Here is a 27663-nt window from a genome sequence, read left to right as displayed (position 1 = left end):
ACAAGGCGCCTGGTTCCGGCCCGGCTTTCGCCACCACGGCCCCGCGGGGAGCTGGGCCAGAGAAACCAGGCAGCGAGGAGGGGGCGGTGGGAGGCCACGTGGGAGCCTCGGTGGCACTGGCCTGCTCGCGTGTCTGTGTCCGGGAGCGCGCCAACTGGGTGGGGGGTGCGCGGCGGATGCGAGCGCATGGCTGCCGCCCCGTGGCCATCTTGGAAACCGCAGGCCAGCAACCAGAGGCCCAAGTGCTTTCCCGTGCAGAGGGACAGGCCACTCCCCCATACACAGAAGCCCTGCACAGAAATACTGACAACACCTCAGTCAGGCAGAAACAAAACCAACGCCTAGATGCACAGAGCTCCCCCAGAGAGTTAAAACAGACAGACAAGGGAAAAGTCCCCAGACATGCTGGACAGATGGACAAACCACGGGCAGCCTCCACTCAGGCAAATGACAATCAGGGTAAGGTGACATCTCTTTATTGGCTCAGTCTACGCCTGGACCAGCAGTGGCTCCAGGCCCAGGTGGGTTCTGGTTGGGAGTCTGTGGACAATCAGTGCAGGTGGCTTCAGCAGTGGCCTTGGGTGTTGGGGATCTGTGGGAGTAGCAGCATTGGTCCCCCAGTTGACAGGTGCCCTGGTGAGAGGATGGCGCATGTGAAGCCTGGCCCAGAGCTCAGCAGCCTCCACTGGGTTCCTTTCCTGGATGGGGAGCTGACTCCCAGACTCTTGCCCACCCGTAGTCCTCCCAGCCCTGTCGCCCTGCTGCAGCATGTACTGCAGTGGGAGATGGCGGGTGCCTCACCTCCTTGAACCTCTTGCAAGGAAATGTCTTAAGCCGGGCTGCCCGCTGGGCCGGGTCCTCCGCCGGTTCCTTTCGCTTATTCTGGAGCAGCCTGCGTCTGTGCTCCATAGCTTCGCCCACCGTCTTGCTCCTGTGTTGGGAGATAAGCAGCTGGGATCCCATCTGGCCTCTGCACCGCCGCCCTGGCCAAGCCCCACTGCCCCACTCTCACTCACCCTGGCCGGGCACGGGGCCGGGGGCCCCAGTTAGCCTCAGGGTTGGCCTGGAAGCGCTTGAGTCCTCGCTGGCGGGAGCTGGGGTTGGCATCATCCCGGATGGTGAAGTTGGCCTGCAGCCTGGGGAGGGGGGGTTGGGGCTGGGGGGCAGCCGCCACAGAGACATGCACAACCAACCACCCAAACCGCCTCAGTGCCCCTCGATATGATTTGGGAAGACTGCCCTTATCAGGATTTTCTCATTCATTTAATAAACACTTATCAAGTACCTACTGTGTGTCTGAAATCTGCCGCTGACATTCTAATGCACGAGATGGACAAGCAACAGGACAAATCAGCAATCAGCAAATCATGTTGTGTTAGGGCATGAAATAAGAGTTTTGGGTAGAAGGAAGGGTGCAGTGCAGGACAGGGCGGTCAGGGACACCTGAAGGAGGTGGGGGAAGAGCCACGGGGGCACCCAGGGACAGGCACTCCAGGTAGAGAACAGCCCATGCAAAGGCTCTGAGGTGGGGCTGTGCCTGGTGAGTCAGAGTGAGGAGGCCAGTGTGGAGTGAGCCAGGGAGGGGCGAGGGTGGGCATCGATGAGGGCAGGAGGGGACAGACAGATGGGGCGGGGCCTGCAGGGGGAACTTTGTTTCTGAATGAGGTGGGAGCCACAGAGTTGTGAGCAGAGAGGGGGCCATATCTGACTCGGGTGCTTACAGGCACCCTCTGGATGCTGTAGGGGGAATGGATGTGGGGGGTGGGGTGGGAGCTGGGGGACCAGGACAGAGGTGACCACATTGTCTAGGTGAGCAGGGGTGGGAACAGAGGAGGGTGGGAGAAGTGGTGAGAGAAGGTGGATTCTGGATCTCACGTGAAGAACAGCACGTTTCCGTGTAGGGACGTGTCTGTGTCATCTGCATGCATGTGTGTCCATGCGCGTGGCAGCCGTGTCTGCATCCCTACCTGGGCTCCACACTGAGAATGCGGAAGGCCGGGCTGGTCTCTGACAGCCGCTCGCGTTTCACTGGACACTCCTTCTCCTGGGAGGCAAAGGTCAGAGGACAGAGGATGCTGCGCCTGCCCTCCCCTGACTTCTGACCCCCATATGGTCAGGCCAGTCCTCACCCAGCAGCGCATAATGTCCCAAAGGACTGAGGCAGGGGCATCCGTCTTCACAGCGTTCTTACAGGCATGGGAGAGCGAGACCCGGAAGCCAGCATGGAGAAGGGCCGACCTGGGGACCAAAGGGGCCATGAGGGGGAGGCTGGACTCCAAAGCCAGTGCTGACCTGTGTGGGTGTGAATCATGTCACACAGACTGGCGAGGCTGGCTGCACGTCACAGTGACTACGTGGCCAGTGTAATGCCAATGACTGTCAAAGTCAGACTGTCTCCCTGGCCAGACGCTCAGCCTCTGAGCTCTGTTCTAAGCACTTGTACACGAGAAGCCCTGGATGTGAGTGATGCTGGAGCTCCATTTTATGAGGGACTTGGGCCCAAAAGGGGCCCAACTTGCCCAGGGTACCTAACACTCAGGCTCTGCTCCTCTCTGGCCTGGCCCTCACCGCAGCTGCAAGAGGCTAGGTGTGCTACAGTGGATGGTGCTGCTCAGCTGGTCCAGCGTGTAGTACAGAGGCACGTCGGGCAGCTCCTGCAGAGGGGGTCAGTGGGATGGTCACGAGGCAGAAGAAGCTGGGCACAGGCAAGCCCCCTCCCTATCATGGCCCGGCCCCCACCTCGGTGACAACGCTCAGGACTCCTCGGATCCGCTCCGAAGTGTGGAAGCGGCTGGGGTTGGTGCTCACAGCTTCTAGAACACGGCCCACGAAATCCAGGTCATGGATGGGCTCTGCCCACAAGGGACCACCAAGCTGCAGACACAAGGGCCAGATGGGCAGGGAGCAAGACCAGCGGGATCCCTGTGAGCCCCTCGCCTCCCGTGGCCCCACCTGGTGCCGCTGCCCACAGTGCTCACACTCGGGAGCCACAGGAGGACCACAGGCTGCAGAAAACTTGACCCTGCACAGAGAGGAGTGGTTAGGGGGCGACAACCCTGGGACGCCCCCTTTACCTCCCTTCCAGCTCACCATTGCTTACCTGCCGCCAGAGGCCCCTGATGCTTTGCCAAGCTGCTGAAGGTGGAAAGTCCCGCAGCCCACACACTGGAACACCAGTGCCTGCTTGCTGTGGGGGGAAAGGTGTGGCCACCATACCCCAACTCCTCCCTCAGGCTGCCTCAGTCCCCTTTAGGACCCCCCATTTCCCCAGGCAGGACCACACCTCCCATCCCAGGGAAAGGCAGTTGCCTCTCTCAGTCCATCACACATCCCTGCCCCCTGCTAACCTGGCTGAGGCCTTGACCTTGGCCTGGCCAGTGAAGACACGAACAAAAACTCGCACATAGAAGTCAGCGCTGATGCTGAGCAGCGGCACGACGAAGCGCTGGTAGCAGTTGGCGCGGAGGTCCAGGCTGTGCAGGACGATCCTCAGAGCCTGGGGGGTGGGGAATTGGGAGAGATGGCAGCCGTCACTCCTCCCTCCAAGCGAGGTGCTCACAGCACGGGGTCAGGATTAAAAGCCCAGCACCCTTGGCAAGTGAGTGTTAAGTTCCGTCATCTGTGAAATCCTAACAGTCTCGTCTCTATGGTCCTGCCGGGGAAACTAAGTGATTAAGGAGCACGCAGACCCAGTAAATGGGACCTATTCCATGTGGCATTTTCAGTGTGCCTTGTGCTGTGCCCAAGGACCTGTGGTCTGGCCCCCATGAGCTTTGTCAGCAGGAAATGGGGACACATTCAAGGGGGCTGCTGTGACACTCACACACAGAAAAGAAGGCAGCGTTTCCCAGACTGAGGACAGACGAACAAGAACAGAGCTCCTGCTTTCCCGGCCCATCCATGTAGCCAGCCCCGGCCTTCTTGAATCCCCATAGCAACCCAATGTAGTCTGGGCCATCATCATCATGCCCATTTCACAGATGCCAAATCTGAGGCCCAGAAAGGGGAAGTCACTTGCCCAAAGCCACCAGCAAAGCTAGGACTTGAACCCAGAGCTGAACCCAGACCTGGAAAACCTGCCTTAAAAAAAACAATTTTAGAAAGTTGTTAAAATAGAGACTACTAGAAAGAATACTATAACCACCACTCCTACCTTGGGCAAAGCCATTAACCCACAAATGACCATGACTGGCAGCCCATGCTCTTAGGAACTATGCTGGTTAAAGACATGCTTGTTGTTAACGTGCTGGGATGGAGGAAGCTGAGCAGGTCTGGGGTGGGGTGGGGAATGGGTGTCGGGGGTCCCCTCACCATCTCGTGGCAGGCCCGGCTCTTGAGGGCCATAGCCCCATACTTGCTGTAGCAAGTCTCCCCACTGTTCCCCGCCAGCACTGCCATGTCCGTACAGGTAACGCACAGCAGCCCTGCAGGGAAGGACTGGACAGTGAGGATCCTTCAAACACCCCAACCCCTGCTCTGTACCCCTGCGTCAGCCCGGCCTCACCTCCTTCACTCACAGCCTGCACAGCTGCATCCAGGAAGGGGGCAGGGCTGCCATAGGGGTCCAGGTCGATGACATCAAACCGCTCCGATACCCGCTGGTGCTGGTACATCAACATTCTGGAGGGGAGAGGGCCAGGTCCTCAGTCCCTGGTACCAGGGAACTGCTCTGCTCTGTCCCCTACACATGTTCACTCATGCAGCATGATGGTTTGGGCCTGAACTTGGGGACCAGCGGCCCAGGCTCAGATCCTGGTTTGGCCATTTGCTAACTTCATGACTTTTCCTCGTCGGGTCTCAGTCTACCCACCTCTAACAATGGCAGTAATAGCCAATACTTAATGTCATCGTAGGTTCTTGAATACTGCAACTTTTAAGCGAAATGTCATATAATGAAACCAATTTTACCATAGACTAATTTATCTAAACAAGAATCAAGTTCTTACAGCATATTTCTGGTCATAAAAACATCTCCCAACTTCTAAATACCCAAAGCACTTCTGATATTAAACAATGAAATAAATGTGAGCTTTACATACATTTAAGAAAGATTAATAAAAACAAGTCAGATCATTATTTTCCACCTCCCTTATTCCAGTTCAGGGTCATAGGCGGCTGGAACCTATCCAAGTATCTCAGGCGACAAGGCGGGACCCTCCCTGGACAGGATACCCTTCCACTGCAGGGCCACTCACACCCACCCACTCACTCAGACTGGGACAATATAACACGCCAGTTTATCTCACATGCACATCTTTGGGATGTGAGAGGAAACCGGAGTCCCCAGAGAAAACCTACATAGACATGGGGAGAATCTGCCAACTCAACACAAATAGTAGCCCTAGCCGGGAATCGATTTTTTTTTTCCTCATCAGTATTATAAGGACATTACTCAAGGGTCTGCTTTACCGATGTAACTTGACATTGTTTCAAGCAATTTATAGATACATTAACTCATTTAATCACATAATCTTCCTGACAACTCCATGGATTTCGAACTATATTGTTCCCTTTCCAGGTAGGGAAAAGCAAATGCTACCTTACCAACACAGCCTACCTTGACCACATTATTTAAAATTGCAATCTCCTCTCTCGCCACCTTCCTCCATCTCCTGTACTAGTTTTTCCAGAGCACTTCTCACCTCCAGTTTACTATGTAATTTACTTATTTGTCATGATTATTTATTATCATCTGTGTTTCCTATTAGATTTTAATACGGTCAGAAGAGTAAAGTTTTTACTTATTTATTTTCTGTAAAGGGTCAGAGAGTAAATGGTCCCTACTGCATGTTCTTCTTTTTTTAAAACCTTTAAAAATATAAAAAACATTCTTAGATGGCAAACCAAGAAAGGCTGCAATTTGCTGACCCCTGCATTTGAACCTGAACTCCACAAGGTCAGGAATTTTATCTGTATTGTTCACTGATAAATTCCCTGCACTGAGAACGGTGTCTGGTACATAGTAGACAGAATATATGTAGGTTCATTTGAATGAATAAAAGTACAAGAAGTTAAATCTAAAATGGAAACCGTAACAGCACTTATTTCTGACACTGAGTATGAGCTACACAAGTATTACCTCTCATTTAAGCAGTATAGCAACTCCTGTAAAATTGTCATTTTATAGACAAGGAAACTGGGGCTCAGAGAAGCGAAAGCACTTTCCCAAGGTCACAGAACAAGAATATGACACAGCCAGGATTTGACCCAGGCAGCCTTGCTCCAGAATGCACCTTCCATCCTCCAGGCTCTGCTGCCTCAAACCTACCGGGCATCTGCCTGGCTGGGCCGTACCAGGTGGGCCACCTTGTTGAGCTGAACATTATGGCGTATGAGATCCACAGCTCGGGCAGAGGCATCATTGGCAACCACGGATTGGAGCCCAGGCACCTCTCGGGCAAAGCGAATGGAACGGAGGCCCGAGGCTGCCAGGCCCTCCAGCACTCGCAGACCTTCCTGTTGGAGCAAGCAGGGAGCCCCACTCACATCAGTACCTCCATCCTCTGCTGGGCCTCAAGGAGTCCCCACCACCCTCCTCCTATAGCTCTCCACCTCCAGGAGCCTTCCTTTCTACATCACCCACTAGGCTGCCACCTCCTACGTCCAGGCCCCACCTCGCAGATCTCCCCCACGGCGGCTGTTTGAGGTTGGTCTCCAGGGGCCACGTTTGCACCCTCTTTAAGTTCAGCCTTGTTCTCCTCTTGCTCCGACAAGTCCACGACCACCTTTTGCACGTCCTTCTCACCTGGCACCTTGACTGCAGCCACCCAGAAGCACAAGTCAGGGAATACCAAAGCTCTCCCTGAGAAATCTCCTCCGATTCTTCAGAATACATAAGATTCATGGAAGAAAATCTTCCCCAAAGTCCCTAGGGAAAGGCTGAAGGAGCAGAGCCCAGGGCCTGCTATGTGGCGGAAGCCTTTCCAGACTTTAGGGGATAGGGGGCCCGGGCAGGGAAATAGCTCTGTGTGACCCCCGCCCACTAGGAGACTGGACTTCCACTCACTTTGGATTCCTTTGGCCCCGAGCTGAATGCGAGCAAACTCAGTGATCACAGCACATCTGTGGAAGACGAAGACAGCTCACATCCCCATTTCACAGACCCACTGCCCTCTGCCAAGCTGACCCCGGACCCCTGCTCACGTCAGGTCCCGGTTAAACTCCTGCACTGGGTTGTAGAAGACTTCGTTGGCGCTGGGGAAGGCGATCCTGGCGGCCCCCTCGGTGACCGTCGTCTCCTTGGCCTCAGGTGGGCGCTTTTCTCCACGGGGCACCGTGCCGTTCTCCATCGAGACTGGATCCGTCGGCCTTTGGGGCTTCCCCTCCATAAACCTGGCTCTACAGAGACTGCAGGCGGAGCGGAGAGTCAGGCTTAACCATGGAACGATCCTCGCACCGGACATCCGCGGGAGCCTCAGCCTACCAAGCCTGGATCAGGAGGGCACAGAGAGGATCAGAGAGCTGCGTTCCCGGGCCCATGGCCTAAACGTCTGTAAAACAGAAGCTAAGGAGACCCTGCGGCCTCGGTAAGCTGACACCATCCCCTGTCTTCGGAGGACCGGCCCCTGCGAAACCGGCAGCCCTCGAGTGGGCCCGTCCCTGATCCAGATGTCTCTCCGCGCCGCCCAGGCCCTCCTCACCTTCTCTCGCAGCACCGAGAACCGAATTAGTCTCGGTGCACATTTCCCGGATAGGACCTGGGCGCCGCCATGTTGGCACAGGGCAGATCACATGGCAGGATTCAACCAATCAGTGATGCTACTACCTACAGTGGGGGGCCGGGATCAAAATTCACAGTGGAAAGTGCTGAACATGTTGTGCCGGTGGCTTTAATCACAGCGGCTCCCTTGTAATTAAGGCCACAAGTCACCAGCCCATTTCACGGATGAGGAAGGTGAGGCGCAGGAAAGGGGCGGTAAGCGAAGACATCCAACACCTATTGATCGTTTCCTGGGGTGCTGGGTGCCCTAAACATTTCCGGGCATCCTAGCCCAGGCTCTGAAACCAGATTTACTGAGTTTGAATCCCAGTCCTACAACATGTTCTTGGCAAATTACCTAAACTCTGGACCTCATTTTCCTTACTTGTTAAATAAGAATCCTAGCTTCCAAGATAGAGCAAAGATTAAACGACAGAATACCTGGAACGTGTGCCAAGCAGCCCCTCTCACATACTAAACCGTCAGTAGGTTCTAACCTGTGTTGGAAAGGAGGAGAGCATGGTGGTATGGACTGCCTGGGTTCCAGTCCCAGCTCGCCCTGTTTCTTGTTGTCAACCTCTCTGTGCTTAAGTTTCCCCATGCGCAAAATGGGCATATTTTTCTAAGGTGCCTTACTGGGTTGCGATGAGAATTAAACGAGTTAGTGCAGGTAAAATTCTTAGAATGGAATCTGACATCTCGTTAAATTTTATTGTGGCTTCTTGATCCTGGGTTTGAATCCTGGCACCCACCACCACTTCCTTGCTATGTGATCTTGAGCAGGTTTATCTCTCTATGCCCCCCTTTTTTATTTTCTATAAAATGTTTGTAAAATAATTCCTACATAAAAATGTTACCGTGACATTTAAAGATCATTCCCACAAAAACCTAAAACAGTGCCTAACACAATAAACAGCAGACATTGTTTGCGTTTTACAGGAAACTAAAGTTCCGAAGGGCAGAGCGACTTGTCTGAGGTCGCGAGACTAGAAGGTTGGCGGGGTCGGGATTCGAACTCCCAGCTGAGACGAGGTACTGGAGGGGACTTCAAGGGGCGGAGGCAGGAGGCAGAGACTGGAAGAATGGGCGCGTTCGGCGCTCGACTGGCCTCACCTAGGGGGCGGGGGCGGGGCCGCAGCCGCTCCTCCCCTGCCGGTTTGCGGCGGCGGCGCGGCTTGCGCTGGCTCGGCGCTCGGCTGGGGCGGCCTGGCCCACAATGAATGGCCGCCGCGGCTGCCGCTGCTGCTGAGGCGGAGGCCGCGGAGGCCGCGGAGGCGGAGGCCGAGGCCCCGGCGCAGGGGGGCGCGCCCCGGGCTGAGGCCCAGCCCGAGCCGCCGCTGCGGAGCCCGCCGGGAGCCCCCGAAGCGCGGCCAAGGCGCAGGTGAGGCGGCCAGCCTCGGGCCGGGTTCCGGCCTCCTCTCGCCGGGGCGGCCCGAGGGCATCCGAGGTCCAGTTAAGGGCTGAGTGAGAAGGGCATGAGGGGGGGAACCTTCTCCGACAGAGGGGGAACCGGGCCCACAGACTGCATTGTGGCCGGGCCAGCGAGTACGGGGAGGCCCAGCCCCTGCCAGCGGCCTTCAGTGTCCAGCCCCGGACCCGGCCGCGAGGCTTCGGGGCGGCGACATCGGGCCCAGATCTCCTCCCCTCGTTCCGGGCGGAGTGGGGGCGGGGGGCGCTGGGCCGGGCCGGGGCAGGTGCTGAGGGGCCGGGGAAGTTGGAGTGATCGAGGGGTAAAGTGAGGAGGCGCCCGGGGAATCCGGAGGGGGAGGAGAAGCCGGGCTTTGGGCAGGCGGAGTGGGGGAGGAAGGGTGGGTGGTGCGGCCGGAGGGAAATGGCCCGGAGGGGGGGTGGGGCGGGGCCGGCTTGCAGGTACTGTCGCTGGAGGAGGTGGGTGGGTCAGGTTACAGGCCTGGGGGCGGCTGAGGAGAAGCCCAGGAAGTGGGGCAGGGTGGGTGTGGGCGGAGTTAGTTCCGGGCCGGGGTGAGGGGGCGGGCGGATAGGAGATCCTGGAGGTGTTTGCAGGGGTCGTGTGAGGTTAGGGTCGGAGAGGAGTTGGGGGACGCCAGATACGGTGCGAGCAGGTAAGTGGAAGAACTGCTGTAGGAGCTTTGGGAGTGGTGGTAGCGGGGCTTTTAGTTGAAGCTAGAAGGGATGTGATGGCAGGTCCCCAGAAATTAGTGTTGATCAAAAGGCACGTGCCAAGATGTGCTCCCCCCCCCCACCCCATCCGCTAGGTGTGAGCTCTGGGCCAAACCTGGTGGTGGCTTTCCTTTTCCCCACGCCTCATTCCCTTCAGGCTCTGGGTCCCCAGCCTATCCTCTGGGCAGGCCTCTGCCGGCTGTTCCAGGGCGCTGGCCCGCCAGATGGGTGTTTGTGTGGGCAGCTTGGGAAACAGTCTGGAACACCTTGCTCAGGCATCTTGTTTACCATGGGGGTGGCCCTTGCACATTCACACACGTGTATCCCCCCCCATATAACTGCAGAGAGGCAGCGCAGCCGCCCTTACCTGAGTATCCGAGGGTCCTAGATTCTTTCCCCACTTTTTGTGACTAAAGTGTTGAGGTTCAAACCTAGGGGATGGGACCTCACAGCCACCATCTTGTATGGTGGCCTCCCAAGCACCAGTTCCCTGGAGGCGAAGGACTGGGAGGTAAACCTGTAATGCTTTGTGCATTGTGTCTTGGAGGCTTACGATGGGGTCAAGGATGGGATCAAGGCTCGCCCGGGCCTTTGGGGCTATTGCTATTGCCCCCCCGCCCCCCCATTTCTGGGGTGCTGTCCTGGGGCAGGCTCCGTGCTGAATTTGCTGGTCAGATGAGCTCATCGATGGCTCATCACCATCGTATCAGCTTAGTCCTTCTCCGTGGTACAGAGGCTAAGGCTTGGGGTTGCTTGTCCTAAGTCACATGACTAGACACTGGCCGATTGGGATTGATCCTCAGCCCAAACCCACAATCCTCTGAGCTGGCCTTTGAGGGTTGTGACTGGAGGAGCTCCCCAGTGTTCTGGATTCCTTGGCAGGAATTCTCTTTCCTCTTGCCATCCCAAGGAATGGGTCAATACCCTTTTGGACTCTCTGAGTTTTCCTGGTGTCCCAGGGGGCTGGAACAGTGGAAGCTTCTTTCTCAGAGGCCTGGTCATACCTCATCCCCCATTCCGCTTCTGGGAGCCAAGAGGTCAGGGGTGACGGAGCTGTAGGCTGGCAACGGGAGGCAGTTAAGGGGATGGGGCTGGGCTCTGGAGCTGAATTTTGCTTGGCTTGCCAGGTTTGTCTTTTCCCCACTTTGGTCAGATTGCCCTAGCTTTAGGTCCTTTTCTCTGAACTAATTGCAAGGCTGTTACCAGTGTGTCCTGGGAACGTTGATTTGGGAGCTCAGCACCTGAAGCAGGAGCCACAGACGGCTGGGTCTAGTATCAGCCAGACCTGGATTTAATGATGATGGGTTGTCACTTTCATTCCCCCAATCTCCCCATAGTTCCTAGAACTGCCTTCCATCAGGGCCCTGGCCGCCTCCTCTCTCTGGCTGGCCTCCTGATTCTGGGAGGGGTGAGAACTGGGCCAGCAGCCCCACATAAAGAGGCCTTTCCCCTGCCTGGTTGGGCTGAGGCTGGGGCTTCCTGGGCCAAAGCTGGGCTCTGGGCTGGGTACTGAGGACAGGGGTGGCTGCTTCTCGTCACACAGTTGGAACAGGACTGGTGGTACTTGACCATGGTGTGTGGATGGCAGAGAAGAGGGTGCAGTGGGTCCGAGCCTGGAGCTGGAGCTGGAGGAGGAGGCACTCCTCATAAGTAAGCGTTTCTGTGAGGACTTAGATGCACAGACCTGGGATACCAGGCGAGGCCACAATAATCCTAGGAGGCAAGTGCAGCAAGTAAAGAGATCCTTGGTACAGTGTGATTTCACTAGGCTGCCGACCCCTCCTAGAACTGTCGTCATTGTCCCATCTCCTGTGCTGCCTTCTCGGTGAAGGTCACCCACAGGCTGTCTGTGAGGACCGTGACTCTGTTTTGTGATTTAAGTGGAGGCTGTGGGGAAAGCTGAGCTAACACTTTGTAGTGGAGAGAGTCACATTCCCTGGTTAGCGCCACGCTGCTCCGCTGTGAGACCCTTGGGCAAAGGTCTTGACCTTGGTGCCTCTGTTTACTCATCTGATAAGTGGGGACAAGCAGGCATGCCTGTAGCGAGGTGGTTCTCACCCAAGGGCGATTCTGTCCCCTCCGGGGATGCTTGGGAAATGTCTGTCAACATTTTTGGTTGTCAAAGCTGGGCTAGTTGTGTTACTGGCCTCTAGTGGGTGCAGAGTGTGCTGCTCAACATCATATAAGGTACAGAGCAGCCCCCACCACGGGGAACCTTCCTCCCGCCCACGGCCGCGAGGTGAGGACTATAGGAGAGGTTAGTGTCGGTGTGATCAGGTGATGCCGTGAAGGCACCAGGGGAGCCCTCACTGAGCACTGCCCGTTCTCATAGCGTAAGGTTTGGGAGATGGTACCGGGCGCAAGATGTCTCCGCTGCTGTCAGGGAGTTTACAGTCTGTCGCGGGCCAGGGGGAGAACGGAAGGGGACACAGCTCATAATAGCTGGCATTACTGGGCACTGACCGCAAGGTGGGCTCTCACCTAGCGGGTTACTTGATCGTTTAATCCTTGAAACAGCCTTGTGAGGTGGTTGCCGCTATTGGCCCATTTTATAGTTGGGAAGACTGATGAGTGATCGCTGTGCTAGATAAATGTTCCTGGGAACGAAAAGGAAGGGAAGCAGAATTCTAAATAGGACGCTTTGTAAGGGATATTTGAGCCTAGTGAAATAATAAGACTCCAATTCTTAGGTCCTGCCAAACCTTGTGTGGTATCCAAGCACATTTCAACAAGCCCCATCCCAATAAGCACCTACCCTCAGCGTCACCAGGCTCCTCGGTGTTAGTCACAGCAGTGTCACCGCAGGGCCTTTGCACGGCAGCTGCCCATGTGTCCTTTGGATGTGAATGCACACAGGGAGGGGGATATAACTCAGAATGGAGGGTTTGCGGTCATTGTGGAAGGGGGGCTGGGCTGTTGCTGGGTTTTCCTGGAGCTGCGGGCGGAGGCTCGATTGCCCAGGGCTGCCAGGAGAGTGGGAGGTGGGAGGAAAGAGGCAGCAGGCTAGACTGCTCATCTTCGGAGACAGCAGCGACAGAGAGAGAGTGAAGAGCTGGGGGAGGCTGGGCGGAGGAAGGCAGCCTCCCCCAGGAGGGCAGAAAGAGCAGCATCCCGCCTGGCCCTCAGAGGGCACTTGAGACTAGGGTGGGGGCCTCCACGTGGGCGGCAGACCCCATTTCTGCAGAGGACATGCCTAGCGAGTATAGAGAGACCAGCTCTAGCCTTGGCCTGCCTGTCCTGGCTTCCCTTCTGTGCTCTGGCATTTCTGAGCCCCCATTTTCCCGTCCGTTCATGAGTGAAATCTGTCTAGTCACATGGGCTGCCTGCTGCAAAGAACAACGGAGCCATGCAGAGGGCGAGCTGGCTGTGGTCAGGAAGCCTCCCGATTCTCAGACGGGAGTCGGGGGGCCTGGGTGTAATCCTGGGCCTTGCTCTCCTCATCTCTGAATGATGGGACGACTCGGTGCTTCCTCAGAAACTGGCGAGAGGAATAAGTGAAGTGCCCCCTCTGAGCCCTCGTTATGCTAGGCGCTGGTGCACAGTAGGGACGAGGTGAAGGCCAGGTCCTATTGCAAGTCCTGTCCTCCACCCTGGATTTAGTGGCAGCTTTTTGGGGAGAAGAGAAAGCAAGTCAAATGCATGCATCCTTTAAAAATTGCAGATGCCAACAGTAAGATTTATATAGTCAGGTAGCACTTTGTTCTTCACTAGCAAACATTTGCCTGAGCTGCCTTCCAATTTGGCCCCTACAGAGGGTCCCAGTGGCTGGGGGGTTTCCAAGGGGGCCGTAGGGGCCTTCTTAGACTTGGATTTGGTTTCTCTGAACTAGTTCACATGTAAATGGGCAGCTCACAGCTTCCCTGGAAAGTCAGCCAGAATATCAGGGCCTTCAGCAGCTCCTGGTAAGGCACAGACCAGCCCCCACAGCCTCTGCTAGCTAGGGAATTCAGAGCTCCCTTTCCCAAAGAGCTGGCAGTTTCGCCTCTGAGGAATCGCCCTGCCTTACAAGCCTGCACCCCAGCCTCATCTGGCAGCAGTGTGAGCAGTTGTTCACACATTGAGCCCTAAGTGGGACCCTGACTGCTAGCCCCCCCGCTGGCGCAGCCCTCTGAGGAGGTTGCGTCTGCGCAGCACCCTCCATGCTGTCCCCAGCAGCCCCCACCACAGTGTACCAGGCACCCCTGCCCAGCTTCAGACACCCCTTCCAAGTCCCATTAACATGGAACAAGAAAGGGAGTTAGGTTCAAAGTAATGGAAATAATTTTTCATTCTGTTCATTCTGCAAACAACTATTGAGCACCCACTGTGCGGGCAGCCGCTCCTAAGGACAGGGGATACAGCATTGTGATGCAGACAGGCCAACACCCTGCCCTGGAGGAACTGATGCAAAGCCAAGGAGGAAAAAGCAGGCAGCAGAAGGGACCGGAAGGAGTTTGAGAGAGGCTTTGTCTTTGGAAACTTGAGATCGGTGATTGGGAGGGTAAGAAGAGTTGTGGCCATCTTGGGACAGCCTTCTAGAAGGCTCGAGAGCAGGCAGGGCCCTACTGTGCAGGGCCCCAGTAGGCATTGTAGGGGCCCCGGTGGTGAAAACTGGTTTTGAAAGATCTGGGATGAATCTAAGGGTCTTGACCTGAGTGGGTAAGTCTCTGGTGAGCGCTCCAGCTATAGCAGGTTTAGGGGCATGGGAGCTTGGTTGTGGGCACACTGAGTTGGCATCGGGCTCCATGCAGAGTTGTGGGTGAGTAGATGGTATTTTGAGCCTGTATCAGCTCAGGCTGCTATAACAAAATACCATAGATGGGGAGACTTCAAAAACAACAGACCCCATTTTCTCACAGTTCTGGGTGGGGGGAGTCCAACATCTCAGCACCGTGAGGTTCTGGTTGGGTTCTGGTGTCCTCACGTGGCCTTTCCTCCGGGTGTGCTCTTGGAATGAGAAACAGCTCTTTCTCTTACACAGACACCAGTCTTACTGGATTAGGGCCCCACTTCTGTGACCTCATTTAACCTTAATTTCCTCCTACAGACTCCTTCAAATACAGGCACATTGGGGGTTAGGGTGGGGGGGACACCAGTTCCATCCATAGCAGAGTCCTGAGACTGGGTGCCAACCCCTGGAGGAGAGAAGCAGACCAAGGACTGAGCCCAGCTCTAGCCTCCACCTTCCTTCCCTTTCTGAAAGGACCGCGCCTGCTTCCCCCTCGGGGCTCCGCATGCCTTCCCCGGACCTGGAGGGTGAGACCCCTGCCCCCAGATGTCAGCTCTCGTGGGCAGGATGAGAGTGCCCTGCATGCAGCACGTTGACTGGGATCCTGGGGGAGTGACTGTCCCCCCACACACACACGGTCCCAGAGGCAGCCTTATCTTAGTTGAGGCCAACCCCAGGCTCCACGCACTTCCTGGCCCAGGCAGGTGCTTGGCAAATATTTATTGAGTGTTGGGAGGTCATGGAAACCGTGTGCCGTGGCCTCCTGTCTCGCTAGGAGACCAGCTCACATCTGGGGACCCAGATATGGAGGGTCCCCTTGGCCTGTGTGGGGCTGGGGGCTGCCTCTCCCCTCCTGGGGGGGTCTGCAGACCGCAGATGGGCAGTCTGACATGCCAAGTTCTGAGGAGCGAGAATTCAAGTACAGTTTTTTGCCATTGAGTTGATAGTGAAATGGAATTTCGTGTTCTCAGGTGAGCATAGGGGGTTGGGGGTGGGAGAGGCGGAAGAAGAGGGGTGTTCTCTAGGCTGGAGACCTCTCAGAGCAGGGGCTGTCGCTGAAGGCGGAGGAGGAAGATACGGGCCGTGGAGGGAGAAGGGCACTCCAGGCAGGTGTGCCCATCTTGGCCAAAGGCCTGGCCCCTGGGGGGAACCATGCAGTGCGCCTGAGGCCTGAGATAGGTGGGGGTGAGGGGCTCAGCTTGGGGGGGACTGGTACCCCTGGCCCCATCCCACTACTTTCCAGACAGCAGGTGACCTGGGCTAGGCACCAACTGCTTTAGACCTGTTGCTTCTGGGAGCCCATCATGTCTCCACGGCCCCTCCCCCGTGGGGCTAGTGTGGGTGAGGGGTTTCATACCAGGCCACACACAGGTAGTGGTTCTTTCCAAGTCCAATATCTGGGGTCCCCTGTGGCCCCTCACAGTGGTCTCAGAGCCCCTTAAGCACCCACCCCACTCCCCATTCCTTTTAGGGGCAGCAAGGCCGATCCTGGTCTCTGCAGCTCCCAGACCTGCCAGCTCATTGCCAAAGCCCTGTGTTCTGCTTGGTTGGGCCATTGGCATTAATTGTCATCCTGTGCATGTGCCCCTCCATTACTAACGAAAAGCTTCAACGCCCTGGGTACTGGGCTCTGAAGCTGGGGTTCTCAAGGCATGGGAACCCCAGCCTGAATGTCAGATTGCTTTTTGCCCTCAGGAGCCCCCTCCCTGCGTCTCTATTCCATCAGTGCCCCTATTGCTGAGCTGTACCAATTCGCAGGGAGGGGTCGGGGCCTGAAGTTGGCCGCCCGGGCTGGGGCCATGCAGAGCGGTGGTCCCCACCGCGTCGGAGAGTAGCCCTCCGAGACTGCTTGCAACAGTGCCTGACACTAAGTACAGTTAGGGGGACCCCTTGGAATGCACCTTGCAGCCCCAGAAGCGTCCACATCTGCACCCCCTCAGCCCTCTCTCCCCCTGCACGTGATCCCTGCCAGCTGCCCCGTCCCAAACTGGACGCGTCCTTTCTAGCCTTGGTGGTGTGTGCTCACCTCTCTCTAAGCTATTTAACACATTTACAAATATTTATTGAGCCTCTGCCTCTGTTCTGAGTTGCTGATCGTGAATAAATCTGGCCAGAATGCCTGCCCTTGTGGGTGGACAGTCTCCTTGGAGGAGAAACTGTGATACAGCTCTTAAAGCGCTGCTCCCCCTGCCCCCCGCCATCCCAGGTCATCTGGTGACAGCATGGGTGGCTCCCTGTCCAGGGCCGATGACCACCTCAGCGTGGAACGTGAGAGCCCCGTGTCCCCTGCCCCATGAAGAAGCTGCTTCTCTTCTAGCGTCTCCCTGTCCCAGGAGACTGCCCCCATGCTACCCCAGCAGGGCTGGTATGGGTACTGGGGGCTATCAGGAGCCAGGCCCTCCCCTGACCACCCCTCCTTTCTTTCATCCCTCCTCACAGCCATGATTTCCCTTGGCTGTGCCCTCTTCCTCATGGGGTATCAAAATCACTGTCACCACCAGGAAACACTTAGGGCAACCAGAGAAGGGAGGCGGAGACATGACTACTATTTGAAGGAAGCACACACCTCCCAGCTCAATCTCAGTGCTGGACGGACCAGTAGCTGGCCCTCTGTGTGAGGAGGTAAGGGAAACTGAGGAACCAAGTGAAGGCAAAGGACAGACCCCAGAGAATCCCATCCAGAGGCTTCGCAGCCCCAAGCCACCTCCCCAGGCTGCCAAACATAGTGCTCTGGGTACTGGGGTCCAAGTGACCAGGGCCAAGGTGGTCGAGGGAGAGGCTGGCCCCCGTCCCTGGAGGGTGCTCCAGACCCCAAGCTTGGAAGGCTCACACCACAAGAGGGAGGACCAAGGCAAGACAGGCATGCCGCAGAGCCAGAGCCCACCGCCTAGACCTGGGTTCTGATGCCAGCCCTCCACTTTCTAGCCCTCTACTTTCTAGCTAGCTGTGTGGCCTCAGGCCAGCCCCTCACCTCTCTGTGCCTGTTTGTTCATGCATCCAACCGACCTAATAGGCAGCAAGGTGCTGGGCACAGAGCCCTGAAGAAGATTCTCGCAGAGCTCACTGTCCAGTGGGGAGACACGGAGTGACTTAGTTCCAGTTGGGGTGAATGTCACCGAGTCGCCAACCATGGGGGTGAGACAAAGACACACAGAGCCACCAAGTCTTGGGCAGGAAGGAGCCCAGTGTGGCTGGATGACAGCACAAGGGGACAGAGCTGCTGGGCATGGGGTGGGACAGGTGGGTCCCTGGCCTTGTGAGGACATGCATCTTTGAGAATGAGCAGTGGGAAGCTCAGAGAAGGACAGCCTTGGGCCCATGCCAGCGCTGGAGAATTCCCAGCAGCAGTGTGGAGACCAGAACACAGGACAAAATACCAAGCGAGGGCTGGGTGGGGGTAAAGGTGACAGCAGTGGAGGGAGAGGATGGTCAGACTCTCAGTGCCTAAATAGACCCTGGTTTGAATCTTGTCCCTACCACTCACCTTGGGACAGTCCTTAAATTCCACATGATCTCAGTTTTCACAGCTGAGTACTGGGAATATGAAATCTATTCCAGAGGTTTGCTGAGAGCATTCAGGGAGCTCGAGTAGGTCACCTGTCGGCTCCCTCTGCCGGCCTCTGTGCAGGGAAGGGCAGGGCCTGCCATCCCTCCAGCCCCACCGCATGGAGCAGCTCAGGATCAGGTTGGCCTTAGCATCTACATCCAAGTGGAGTAGAGGTGTGGAGCGCCTGATCCCAGGAGCAGTCAATTCTGGAGCCTGGGTTCCTGCTGGCCCCCAAGTGCCACTCTGAGCCCGTGGCATGTGGCTGCTTCTGTTCCTCTGAGCAGCCTTTCAGCATGAACCCGCTGTTACCAGGTGGGACCCAAGTCTCCACTGTGTTCCAGAGATCAGCCCATGCAGGCAGCTGAGAGTGAACTCGCTAATGAATGAAAACCGTGAAAGATGTATGAAAGGTAACATGGAAATGAGGGAAGACCAACTGGGGGCTCGAGTTAGGTCCTGCCCCAGGACCTTTGCATGTACGCGCCTCGTGTCTCACCCCTACCCCGCCCGTTTAGGACCAATGCCCTCTCCACCCTATGGAATTGCAGGGAACTTACCCTGGGGGCACTTGTAAAGCCATATCATCCTTCAGAGCCCTTTGATGGTTATCGCCAGAATATGGGACATGCCCTTCCCACCCCAGCAGTTCTCCTGGGTTGGAATGTGCACTGATAGAATAGTCTCGGATGCAGAAGTGCACACAATTTGAGGGGGCTGGGCTCCCTGAGCAGGATCACAGGCAGTACCTGAGATTTGCATTTCTTTCCCACCCCACCCCCAGCACTTTGAGGTTAATTTACATAAATGTGTGTGGTATGATTTCACACTATTTTAAAATACTATTTATTTTTGTAAATAGGCAATACATTCACCAGGTTCAAAATTCAAAAGACCCGGAGAATGTGGCAAGTCTCATCCCCAGTTCTGCCCAGAAGAAGCTTTATGGTTTCGGCTTTATTGAGATGCACATACCATGCAGTGCACTCATTTAAAGTGTACAGTTCAGTGGTATTCGGTATAGTCAGTTGTGAATCCACAATAATATTTACATATTTCATATGTCGAGAAGAAACCCTGTAAATTGGGTTCTTGGACCCAATTCCACCTAGGGGGGTGGTTTCCAACAAACAATTCTCAGACGTCAAAAGAGTGTCTGAGAATTCAATATAATTCTGACACTATCTGGAAATAGCTTCCGAATCCACAGTTAACGGCGCAGTGCTACACAACTGCCCCTTCCTGAAACACAGAAACACAGTTCAGATGCCAAATGCAAGCCCAGGGTACCTGCGCTGCTTCTGATGGGCCACAGATTGGAGGTCCCAATGACCCCCTCCAACTCAGAATGCCAGTTACAAGTCCAGGTTATCACCTGTGTTTCTGAATAACTGGCTATAAATCAGAGGTTCCCACAACCTTCTCTTTGGTTTCGGTTAATTTGCTAGAGCTGCTCACAGAGCTCAAACATTATAGTCACTTCACTAGATCACTGGTTTATTGTAAAAGGATATAACTCAGAAATAGCCAGATGGAAGAGATGCAGAGGGCCTGGTATGTGGGAAGGGGGGCCGAGCTTCCATGCCCTCTTCTTGGGTTGCTATGGAGGCTTCTTACATGGGCTGACTGATTAAATCACTGGCCTTTGGCAATTGATTCAATCTTCAGTCCTCCCCTCCCCAGAGGTGGGGGCACTGAAAGTTCCACCCCTCTAGTCACATGGTTGGGTCCATTAGCAACCAGCTCCCATCCTTAGGTGCTTCCAAAAGTCACCTCCTTAACATAACAAAAGACCTTTTTCATTCTCAACACTTAGGAAATTCCAAGAGTTCCTGGAGCTGTGAGTCAGAAATTGTGGACAAAGACTGAATGTGTATGATATATTTTGGTTATCTAAATGACAAATATATATTTCTTATAAATCACAATATTGTACCCTGCATCCATTTGCTCGCACCTCCCCCAATTCTCCCTTTCCGCCCAGCCCCTAGCAATCACTATTCTGCTTTCTGTCTCTACGGATTTGCCTCTTCTAGATACTTCGTATCAATGGGATCATATAATATATGGTCTTTTCTTTGGGCTCTTGCATTTAGCATAATGTTTTCAAGGTTCATCCAAGTTGTGGCATGTATTGGTTCATTTTTATGGCTGAATAATATTCCGCTGTATAGATGGACCCCATTTTGTTTATCCATTTATCACTTGATAGACATTTGGGTTTCCGCCTTTTGGCAATTGTGACTAGAGCTGCTGTGGACGTTTATGTGCAGGTTTTTCTGTGGACATATGGTTTCATTTCTCTTAGGTGTAATTGTAAGGAATGGAATGGCTAGGCTATATGACAACTGCATGTTTAACCATTTGAGGACCCACAAGATGGTTTTCCACAGCATCTGCACAATTTGCGTTCCCACCAGCAGTGAGGGAAGGTTCTGATTTTTCATCCTTGCCAGCACTAACCTTTCTTCTAGCCAGCCTAGTGGGCATGAAACGGGTATCTCATCGTGGTTTGGATTTGCATTTCCCTGATGACTAGTGGTGGTCTTGTGCAGTTTCAGGGTTTCTGGAGTGGTCATTCAGCCATTCAACAAACTGGTTGAGGGTCATGTGCTCAGCACTGCAGACACCATGGGAAAAATTAAATGACTGCCCTCTGGGGGTTGCCATGCCAGTGCCCTTCAGAATCACCCTATGTGTGGAGTGCTAGTTAGTGGTGCTTAATTCTCACAAGTGCTCACTGTGTTATTTCATATTTAAGCACGTGTGTGAGTTTGCCTTTGCCCCCTTGTCTACAAGGGACAGCATGTGGCCACCCTGGCCTGGAGCTGGTGAAGCTGATTTAACAATCTGTCCTAAAAGGACGGAAGGAGTGGGTGGCTCCTGCGATTCTTAAGGCCCCGGTAAATCCACCACGTGGGTGTGCATGAGAGCAGGGCTAAGCCGGCCGCCTGACCGTCTCCCTCTGTCTCCCCGTCCCCCACACAGCCGCCGCCATGGCCCAGACCCTACAGATGGAGATCCCGAACTTTGGCAACAGCATTCTGGAGTGCCTGAACGAGCAGCGGCTGCAGGGCCTGTACTGTGACGTGTCAGTGGTGGTCAAGGGCCATGCCTTCAAGGCCCACCGGGCCGTGCTGGCCGCCAGCAGCTCCTACTTCCGGGACCTGTTCAACAGCAGCCGGAGCGCCGTGGTGGAGCTGCCGGCAGCTGTGCAGCCCCAGTCTTTCCAGCAGATCCTCAGCTTCTGCTACACAGGCCGGCTGAGCATGAACATGGGGGACCAGTTCCTGCTCATGTACACGGCTGGCTTCCTGCAGATCCAAGAGATCATGGAGAAGGGCACCGAGTTCTTCCTCAAGGTGAGCTCCCCCAGCTGCGACTCCCAGGGCCTGCATGCCGAAGAGGCACCGTCGTCCGAGCCCCAGAGCCCCGTGGCGCAGACGTCAAGCTGGATGGCCTGCAGCACCCCACTGCCCCTCGTGTCTCGCGTCAAGACCGAGCAGCAAGAGTCGGACTCTGTGCAGTGCACACCCGTGGCCAAGCGGCTGTGGGACAGCAGCCAGAAGGAGGCTGGGGCCAGTGGTGGCAGTGGTGGCAATGGCAGCCGCAAGATGGCCAGGTTCTCCACGCTGGACCTGGCCGCCAACCGGCCGCCCCAGCAGGCCCTGGTGGCGGCGGCGGCGGCGGCGGCAGGGGGTGTGGTGAGCGGGCCCAGCTTGTCGGAGCGGACGAGCCCAGGCACCTCGAGCGCCTACACCAGCGACAGCCCTGGCTCCTACCACAACGAGGAGGACGAGGAGGAGGATGCGGGCGAGGAAGGCACGGACGAGCAGTACCGGCAGATCTGCAACATGTATACTATGTACAGCATGATGAACGTCGGCCAGAGTGGTGAGGCGCCCGCCCCACCCCCCCGCCGCCCCCCAGCCCTGTCACTCCCACCCCCGACACACACCCCTCTCTCCCCCTCAGCTGAGAAGGTGGAGGCCCTCCCCGAGCAGGTGACCCCCGAGTCCCGGAATCGCATCCGGGTGCGGCAAGACCTGGCATCTCTCCCAGCCGAGCTCATCAACCAGATCGGTAACCGCTGCCACCCCAAGCTCTATGACGAGGGCGACCCCTCCGAGAAGCTGGAGCTGGTGGCAGGTGGGCCGGCCTCACTTCTTTCCTGAATCCCCTTCTCTCCCCTACCAGGGGCCTCAGTGCCCTGGGCTAGCGGCCTATGGCACAGCCTTGGGGTCCAGTGCAGCCCTGCCACCTCCTGGCCGTGTCCTGCTGCAGCTGATACCCCTCAGCACTGATACACATCAAAGATTGGCCTCTAGGTTTCCACCCAGGAGGCAGGTGTCAGCGCTGGCTCGCATCGTCGCCACAGGGACGTAGATGAGTGGCCTCTTAGGGTGGTGTGACAATGAACTGCACAGTGGTTAAGAATTCGGCCCTCAGCATTGGTGCCTGTGTGCAGGCCTCCGCTGCCTGTTCTTTCTGACACCCAGCTGGTTGTGCAGGCAAAAGCTCCATGTGTACGTGGGGGGACCGATGTGACGTAGATGCCCCATGGACAGGGGCGCCACCATGTATGTCCTTTCCCGAGCCCTGACAAGGCTGCCCTGGGGCCCTGGAGTTGTTGGGGAGGGGCTCTAAGAAGGGGGCCTGGCCGTGTGGGGAATGTGGCAATGTGGGGCCCCCAGCCACCCTCCGTCTCTCCCCTCCAGGCACCAACGTGTACATCACGAGGGCACAGCTCATGAACTGCCACGTGAGCGCGGGCACGCGGCACAAGGTCCTGCTGCGGCGCCTCCTCGCCTCCTTCTTTGACCGGTGAGGCCTTTAAGATCCCAGGGCGTGAGGGGTGCTGCCCCAGGCCCCCCACCACGGGGCCCTGACCTCTCCTGTGACCCCCCCCCAGGAACACGTTGGCCAACAGCTGTGGCACTGGCATCCGCTCTTCCACCAACGACCCCAGACGCAAACCGCTGGACAGTCGCGTCCTCCATGCTGTCAAGTGTGAGTGTCCAGCCTCCTGGAGGCCAGCTGGGCTGGGGCCTGGGGTTCGCAGATGGCCCCTTGCTCTGGTGTGGTGGTGGCCCCAGTACACGGATAGGGTTTGATGTCAAGGTTTCTGAGGTTGAATCTAGGCTTGTTGGGAAGAAGGCTGTAATTGGTTAGAAATTTCTTTCTGGTGGGGGCCGGGGGCAGGGCCCCGAAGGGAAGCCTGTGTCAGATGTGGTGGAGGAATCCTGAAACTCAGGGTGGCCATGGGAGTTTTGCCAGGAGGGTACTCCAGGTTTCCACATGGAATCTCCCACTTCCTAAATTCTGGCAAATGATCCACATTTTCAAGGACCCTGGGCCACCCCACCAAGCCCACACATCCCCCCCAGGCATGGAGCTGGCTGCAAGGTCTCCGCTCTCGTCTCCAAGGGCTGTTCTGGACGTCCTGTAGGGGGGCAGGGGAGGCAGTGCCGTGCTGGCCCTGAGCCGTCTGCTCTGCCTGCACAGACTACTGCCAGAACTTTGCCCAAAACTTCAAGGAGAGCGAGATGAATGCTATCGCGGCCGACATGTGCACCAACGCCCGCCGCGTCGTGCGGAAGAGCTGGGTCCCCAAGGTGAAGCTGCCTGAGGGTGACACCTATACAACCTTCATCAGCGACACAGGCAAGCTTGAGCCGGACATGATGGGCGTGGAGCACAGCTTTGAAACGGCCAGCCACGACGGCGAGGCTGGCCCCTCAGCGGAGGCCCTCCAGTAACACCCCTCAGCAGGCCCTCCGTGGGGCGTCACACTCCCCTCCTGTCACACACTCCCCCTCCTGTTTGTCTGTCACACACACACACACACACACGCGCGCGCGCCTACCATCTCGGTCACAAGCTACTGTCTGTCCCCCTAGGACCCACGGGGTAGGGGGCACTGCATGCTCCCAGCCCCTTAGCCGCCCCTGTCCCACCCCTGACCCCATTCCAAGCGGGCTGGGAGAGGACGGCAGTGGTGTGAGCTCTGTGTGGCCTTCTCTCTCTGCGCACACTTGTGCACAGTCGGGGAGCACTTGCTCCCCCTCTTAACCCCTAGCAATTGTCTCCCCATCTCCCCACTCAACCAGGCCTGGCAGGGGAGGGACCGGCCTGGGGGCAGTCTTCTGCTCCACCCCTCACGGCAACCCCTTGGGACTTGCGGGGGCCCCAGGGTGCTCAGGACCCTTCCTGCCACCACCTCCCAGTGCTTCCACTTTTCCAAAAGCGCCTTCCTGTCTCCCTGGTCTGTCCCTGCACCTGGAGCTGGGGTAGGCGAGGCCGAAGGGACTGCCCTTGTTACAGCTGAGGAAAACAGGCTCTGAACAATGTCATGACTGAAGGTGGCAGGCTGTGGCTGCCGGGTGCCCTTCTCTCTCCCCCACTCTGTGCCCTGGGGCCTGAGGGGCAGGTCCTGAGTTAGGAGTGCAGACCTCGGGCCTCCGGGTGGGAGGAGAGGTTTCCAGGGCTTGCAGAAACGTGTGCGTGTGCGGGCGTGTGTGTAGTTTTGCTTTTAAACAAATGAAGATACGAGAGGCAGTAGGACCAGGGGTGCAGGCTGGGGGGCTGCTGCCCTTCCCTCCCTCCCCCATCCCCATCCCGCCCCATGGCAGGGCTCCCAGCCCTACCCCCTGTACATACTTTTTAAAACATTTTTTTAGCTAATGAAATACTGAAGTATAAGATTTCCTTTTATTTTTCAAACCAATGGGACTGTGATGTCCCCTTCGGTCCCTGGGAGCTGAGGAAGGCAGGATGGGGTGGGGGGACAGGGGCAGGCTGAATGTGTGTGTGTGCGGAATGTGGCTGTGTTTCCGAGGTGGGTCCCAGGCCTCGCCACTGCCAGGACTCCTGTGGGTCTGGCCAGCTGCCCCCACAGGGCTGCATTTGAAGGGTATCCCTGGTCTTTGGCCTGTTGGCTGAGCCCAGCTCCTGGGGACAGGGCAGGGCCCACTCCATTGTCAGCAGTTGTTTGCAGAATTTTCTCTCTAACCATTCCTCTCTTCATAGCCTCGCCCAGTGCGAGTGGTTTTGTTTTTTTTGAGTTTTACTTGTGAACCCGAGGGTTCTTTTTTTTTTACTCCCATCCCCCCATGCTGGTGTCATTTGATGTTTGTTTTGTGTCTCTGGCCCGTGTCCTCACCACCTCTGGTCTCCTCTCCAAGTCTGACAGCTCACTGCTTCCAGAGGCAGGGGGCTGCCAGAGGGAGGTGAGGGCCACCCCAGCGGACCCTTGGAATCTGACTTGGAGGCCTCCCCCTGACCCAGCAGCCCCGCCAGCCTGTGGGGAAGGGTTCCCTCCAGCATCTGCTTGGGGGTGGGGGGTGTTGGGTCCGGCTGGGGTCCTGGCACTCCTCTTTCTGGCCTGAGTAGGGGGAGGCGAGTATATAGGGGGGAGTTGACACCCCCAGCTAAAGCACAAGCACCTTAGTCGCACCTCTCCCGCCCCCTTGTCCTGGCCTTGACACCCTGCCCCAGCATCATCCCAAAGCACAATATCCTGGTCACTTGGTGGGCCCCTGGGCCACAGAGGGGTGGGCTGGGGCTCCAGCCAGCCCCCACAAGGAAGCAGGAGTCCCCAGGCGCTCCCCTTTTCCAGGCCTTAGCAGGGGGCAGCTCCTGGGACTGGGGTCCTCTCCCTCCCCACCCTTTGTCCTGGGCAGGCCCCCCCGCCCATCCCCTCCCTGCCTTGTCCCCAGGCAGGACTTGCCCCTGTCCTTCATATTCCTGCAGCACTGGGTTACGTGGCAGAGACTCCTTGTTTCAGGGACCCCAGGAGGTACCCCTGGCTCCAGGGACTATGTGTTGGTCTGGGGGTGTGGGGGGAGGGGCCGGGCAGGGGTGCAGGGGAGGAAATTCCTCGCCAGGAGAGCCAAAGACAGGGTCGTGCCTTACCCCAGGAGCCACCCCTGTGCCCGTCCACCCCACCCTGCCCCACCCCCCTGGGCAGCCTGCTGCTTTTCCTTCTCCCCCGTTGCCCTGCGCTGCTCTGAGCTGCATGGTCCCCCCCACCCCGGGCAGCCAGGAAGGAGCATGAATGGAGAATCACTGACCAACGCAAAAAAGACTGTGGGGGCCCCCTCTGCCTCCCCTGGCCGCCCCTTGTTCCCGCAGGACAGGCCACCCGCCGTGTCCGCGTGGAGTGCCAACACAGGCCCCGCTGCGGGCCGAGCCCCCCGCCCTGGCCCGTAAGTGAGATTGCACATTAACTACTGTAAGGAGGAGCGCACTGGGAACTGTGAACATGAGGACGTCAGTGATACTGATGCCGAGAATAAACTAAACGCCTTTGTAACAGCCCTGCTGCACGCTGCTCACTGGGGCGGGGAGCGGGCTGGGGGGCCGCAAGGGATGCGCACTGGCGCCCCCCCAGCCTTGCGCAGAGCAACAGCCCCTCTTCCCAGGGCTTCACATTGGCCATTGCCGCAGTGTCCTGGCTCAGGGTGCTGGGGAGGGAGAGGGTGGTCTTTTCAGATGGGAACACTAAGGTGCAGGCCAGGCCACCAACCACTTCCACTTACCCTTCTGGCTACCCCAGTATGGACAGACAGACTACACCCCCCCAGGCTGTTCTGCCTGCCGGGGAGCCCCTCCAAAGCTAGAAGGGTAGCAGCTCTATCAGATGGGCTGCCTGACACATTGTCCTGTGGTCTGACACCCCAGCCCCAGCCACACATCCTGAGCCAGCTTGCCCATACATCAGGAGGAACACAAAGGTTGAGACGGCAAGTGTAAACTCAGCCACAAATACCTGAGTCCTGAGGATATAAAAGGACAGAAGGTTCTATCGAGTGAGAGAAAAGACAGGGCTATGCCTTAGGGTTCCATTGACTCAGCTGTTTCAAGCAGCACAGGAAGGTTATTTCCATTAGGGATCCCCGTCAAGGGAATAGAAGACCTTTGCTGGAGGTGGACGAGGAGGCTACATCTCCACCCAGACCAGGAGCTTCACCCCATGATGGCTGGGGGAGCTCCAGACGTCCATGGGGAGGATGACTGACGTGACCCTTGAACGACACAGGTTATTCGTGCAGTCAAAAATCTACAGAGCTTTTGACTCCCCCAAAACTACTAAATAGCCTACTGTTGACTGGGAACCTCACTGATAATTGATGAACACATTTTGTATGATATATATATCATACTGTATTCTTACAGTAAACTACAGGAAAGAAAATTATTAAAATCATAAAAGTACATTTTTACAGTATTGGAAATAAATACATGTATAAATGGACCAGCACAATTCAAACCTGTGTTATTCATGGGTCAACTACTGCAATGTACAGGGTGACTCGGGTATGTTTCAATAAGACCAGCCCCTTGGAGTCCTGAAGTCCAGCTTCAGAGGCAAGAAAGTAAGGGTTTTGAGGGCCAACAGCATTGCCAACAAAAATCCAGGGTGACTGCCCCATCCAACTCCCAGAAACATCTTTTAACCCCAGGAAAGCTTAAAACTAAGTACAGAATGGATCAAGAGAACCCAACAACATAGCTTTCATGGTTTCACATAAAAAAGAATCTACGTATTTGGTCCCGTTTTGCGATTTTTTG

General features: G+C 56.4%; 2 protein-coding genes across 4 annotated transcripts; one reads left to right on the top strand and one right to left on the bottom strand.

The window, feature by feature from the left end:
• Positions 1-464: 464 nt before the first annotated feature.
• Positions 465-7738, bottom strand: TRMT1 (tRNA methyltransferase 1). The gene is made up of 17 exons (XM_033133738.1): positions 7641-7738; positions 7144-7428; positions 7007-7062; positions 6615-6757; positions 6269-6456; positions 4505-4620; positions 4312-4424; positions 3348-3496; positions 3101-3187; positions 2953-3022; positions 2740-2874; positions 2569-2654; positions 2130-2238; positions 1968-2044; positions 1017-1136; positions 802-931; positions 465-633 (listed from the first exon to the last, which is right to left on the bottom strand). Exons 2-17 carry the CDS (start codon positions 7401-7403, stop codon positions 484-486), a joined length of 1989 nt encoding a protein of 662 aa, XP_032989629.1. The 5' UTR covers positions 7404-7428; positions 7641-7738; the 3' UTR covers positions 465-483.
• A 57-nt stretch (positions 7739-7795) lies between these two features.
• NACC1 (nucleus accumbens associated 1) lies at positions 7796-26406 on the top strand. Of its 3 annotated transcripts, XM_033133750.1 has the most exons (7): positions 7796-7894; positions 8639-8731; positions 21079-21984; positions 22066-22239; positions 22809-22914; positions 23003-23100; positions 23596-26406. In XM_033133750.1, the coding sequence occupies exons 3-7, from the start codon at positions 21087-21089 to the stop codon at positions 23847-23849; spliced, it is 1530 nt and encodes a 509-aa protein (XP_032989641.1). In that variant the 5' UTR covers positions 7796-7894; positions 8639-8731; positions 21079-21086; the 3' UTR covers positions 23850-26406. The 3 variants fall into 3 exon arrangements, with proteins under 3 accessions (XP_032989641.1, XP_032989640.1, XP_032989642.1); XM_033133749.1 differs by lacking the exons at positions 7796-7894; positions 8639-8731 and adding an exon at positions 8976-9080; XM_033133751.1 differs by lacking the exons at positions 7796-7894; positions 8639-8731 and adding an exon at positions 15332-15517.
• The last annotated feature ends 1257 nt before the right edge of the window (positions 26407-27663 follow it).

The sequence above is a fragment of the Rhinolophus ferrumequinum genome, chromosome 18, assembly GCF_004115265.2.
Source record: "Rhinolophus ferrumequinum isolate MPI-CBG mRhiFer1 chromosome 18, mRhiFer1_v1.p, whole genome shotgun sequence".
NCBI lineage: Eukaryota > Metazoa > Chordata > Mammalia > Chiroptera > Rhinolophidae > Rhinolophus > Rhinolophus ferrumequinum.
The sequence above is the reverse complement of the archived record's forward strand: the minus strand, read 5'-3'. Positions and strand labels throughout refer to the sequence as shown.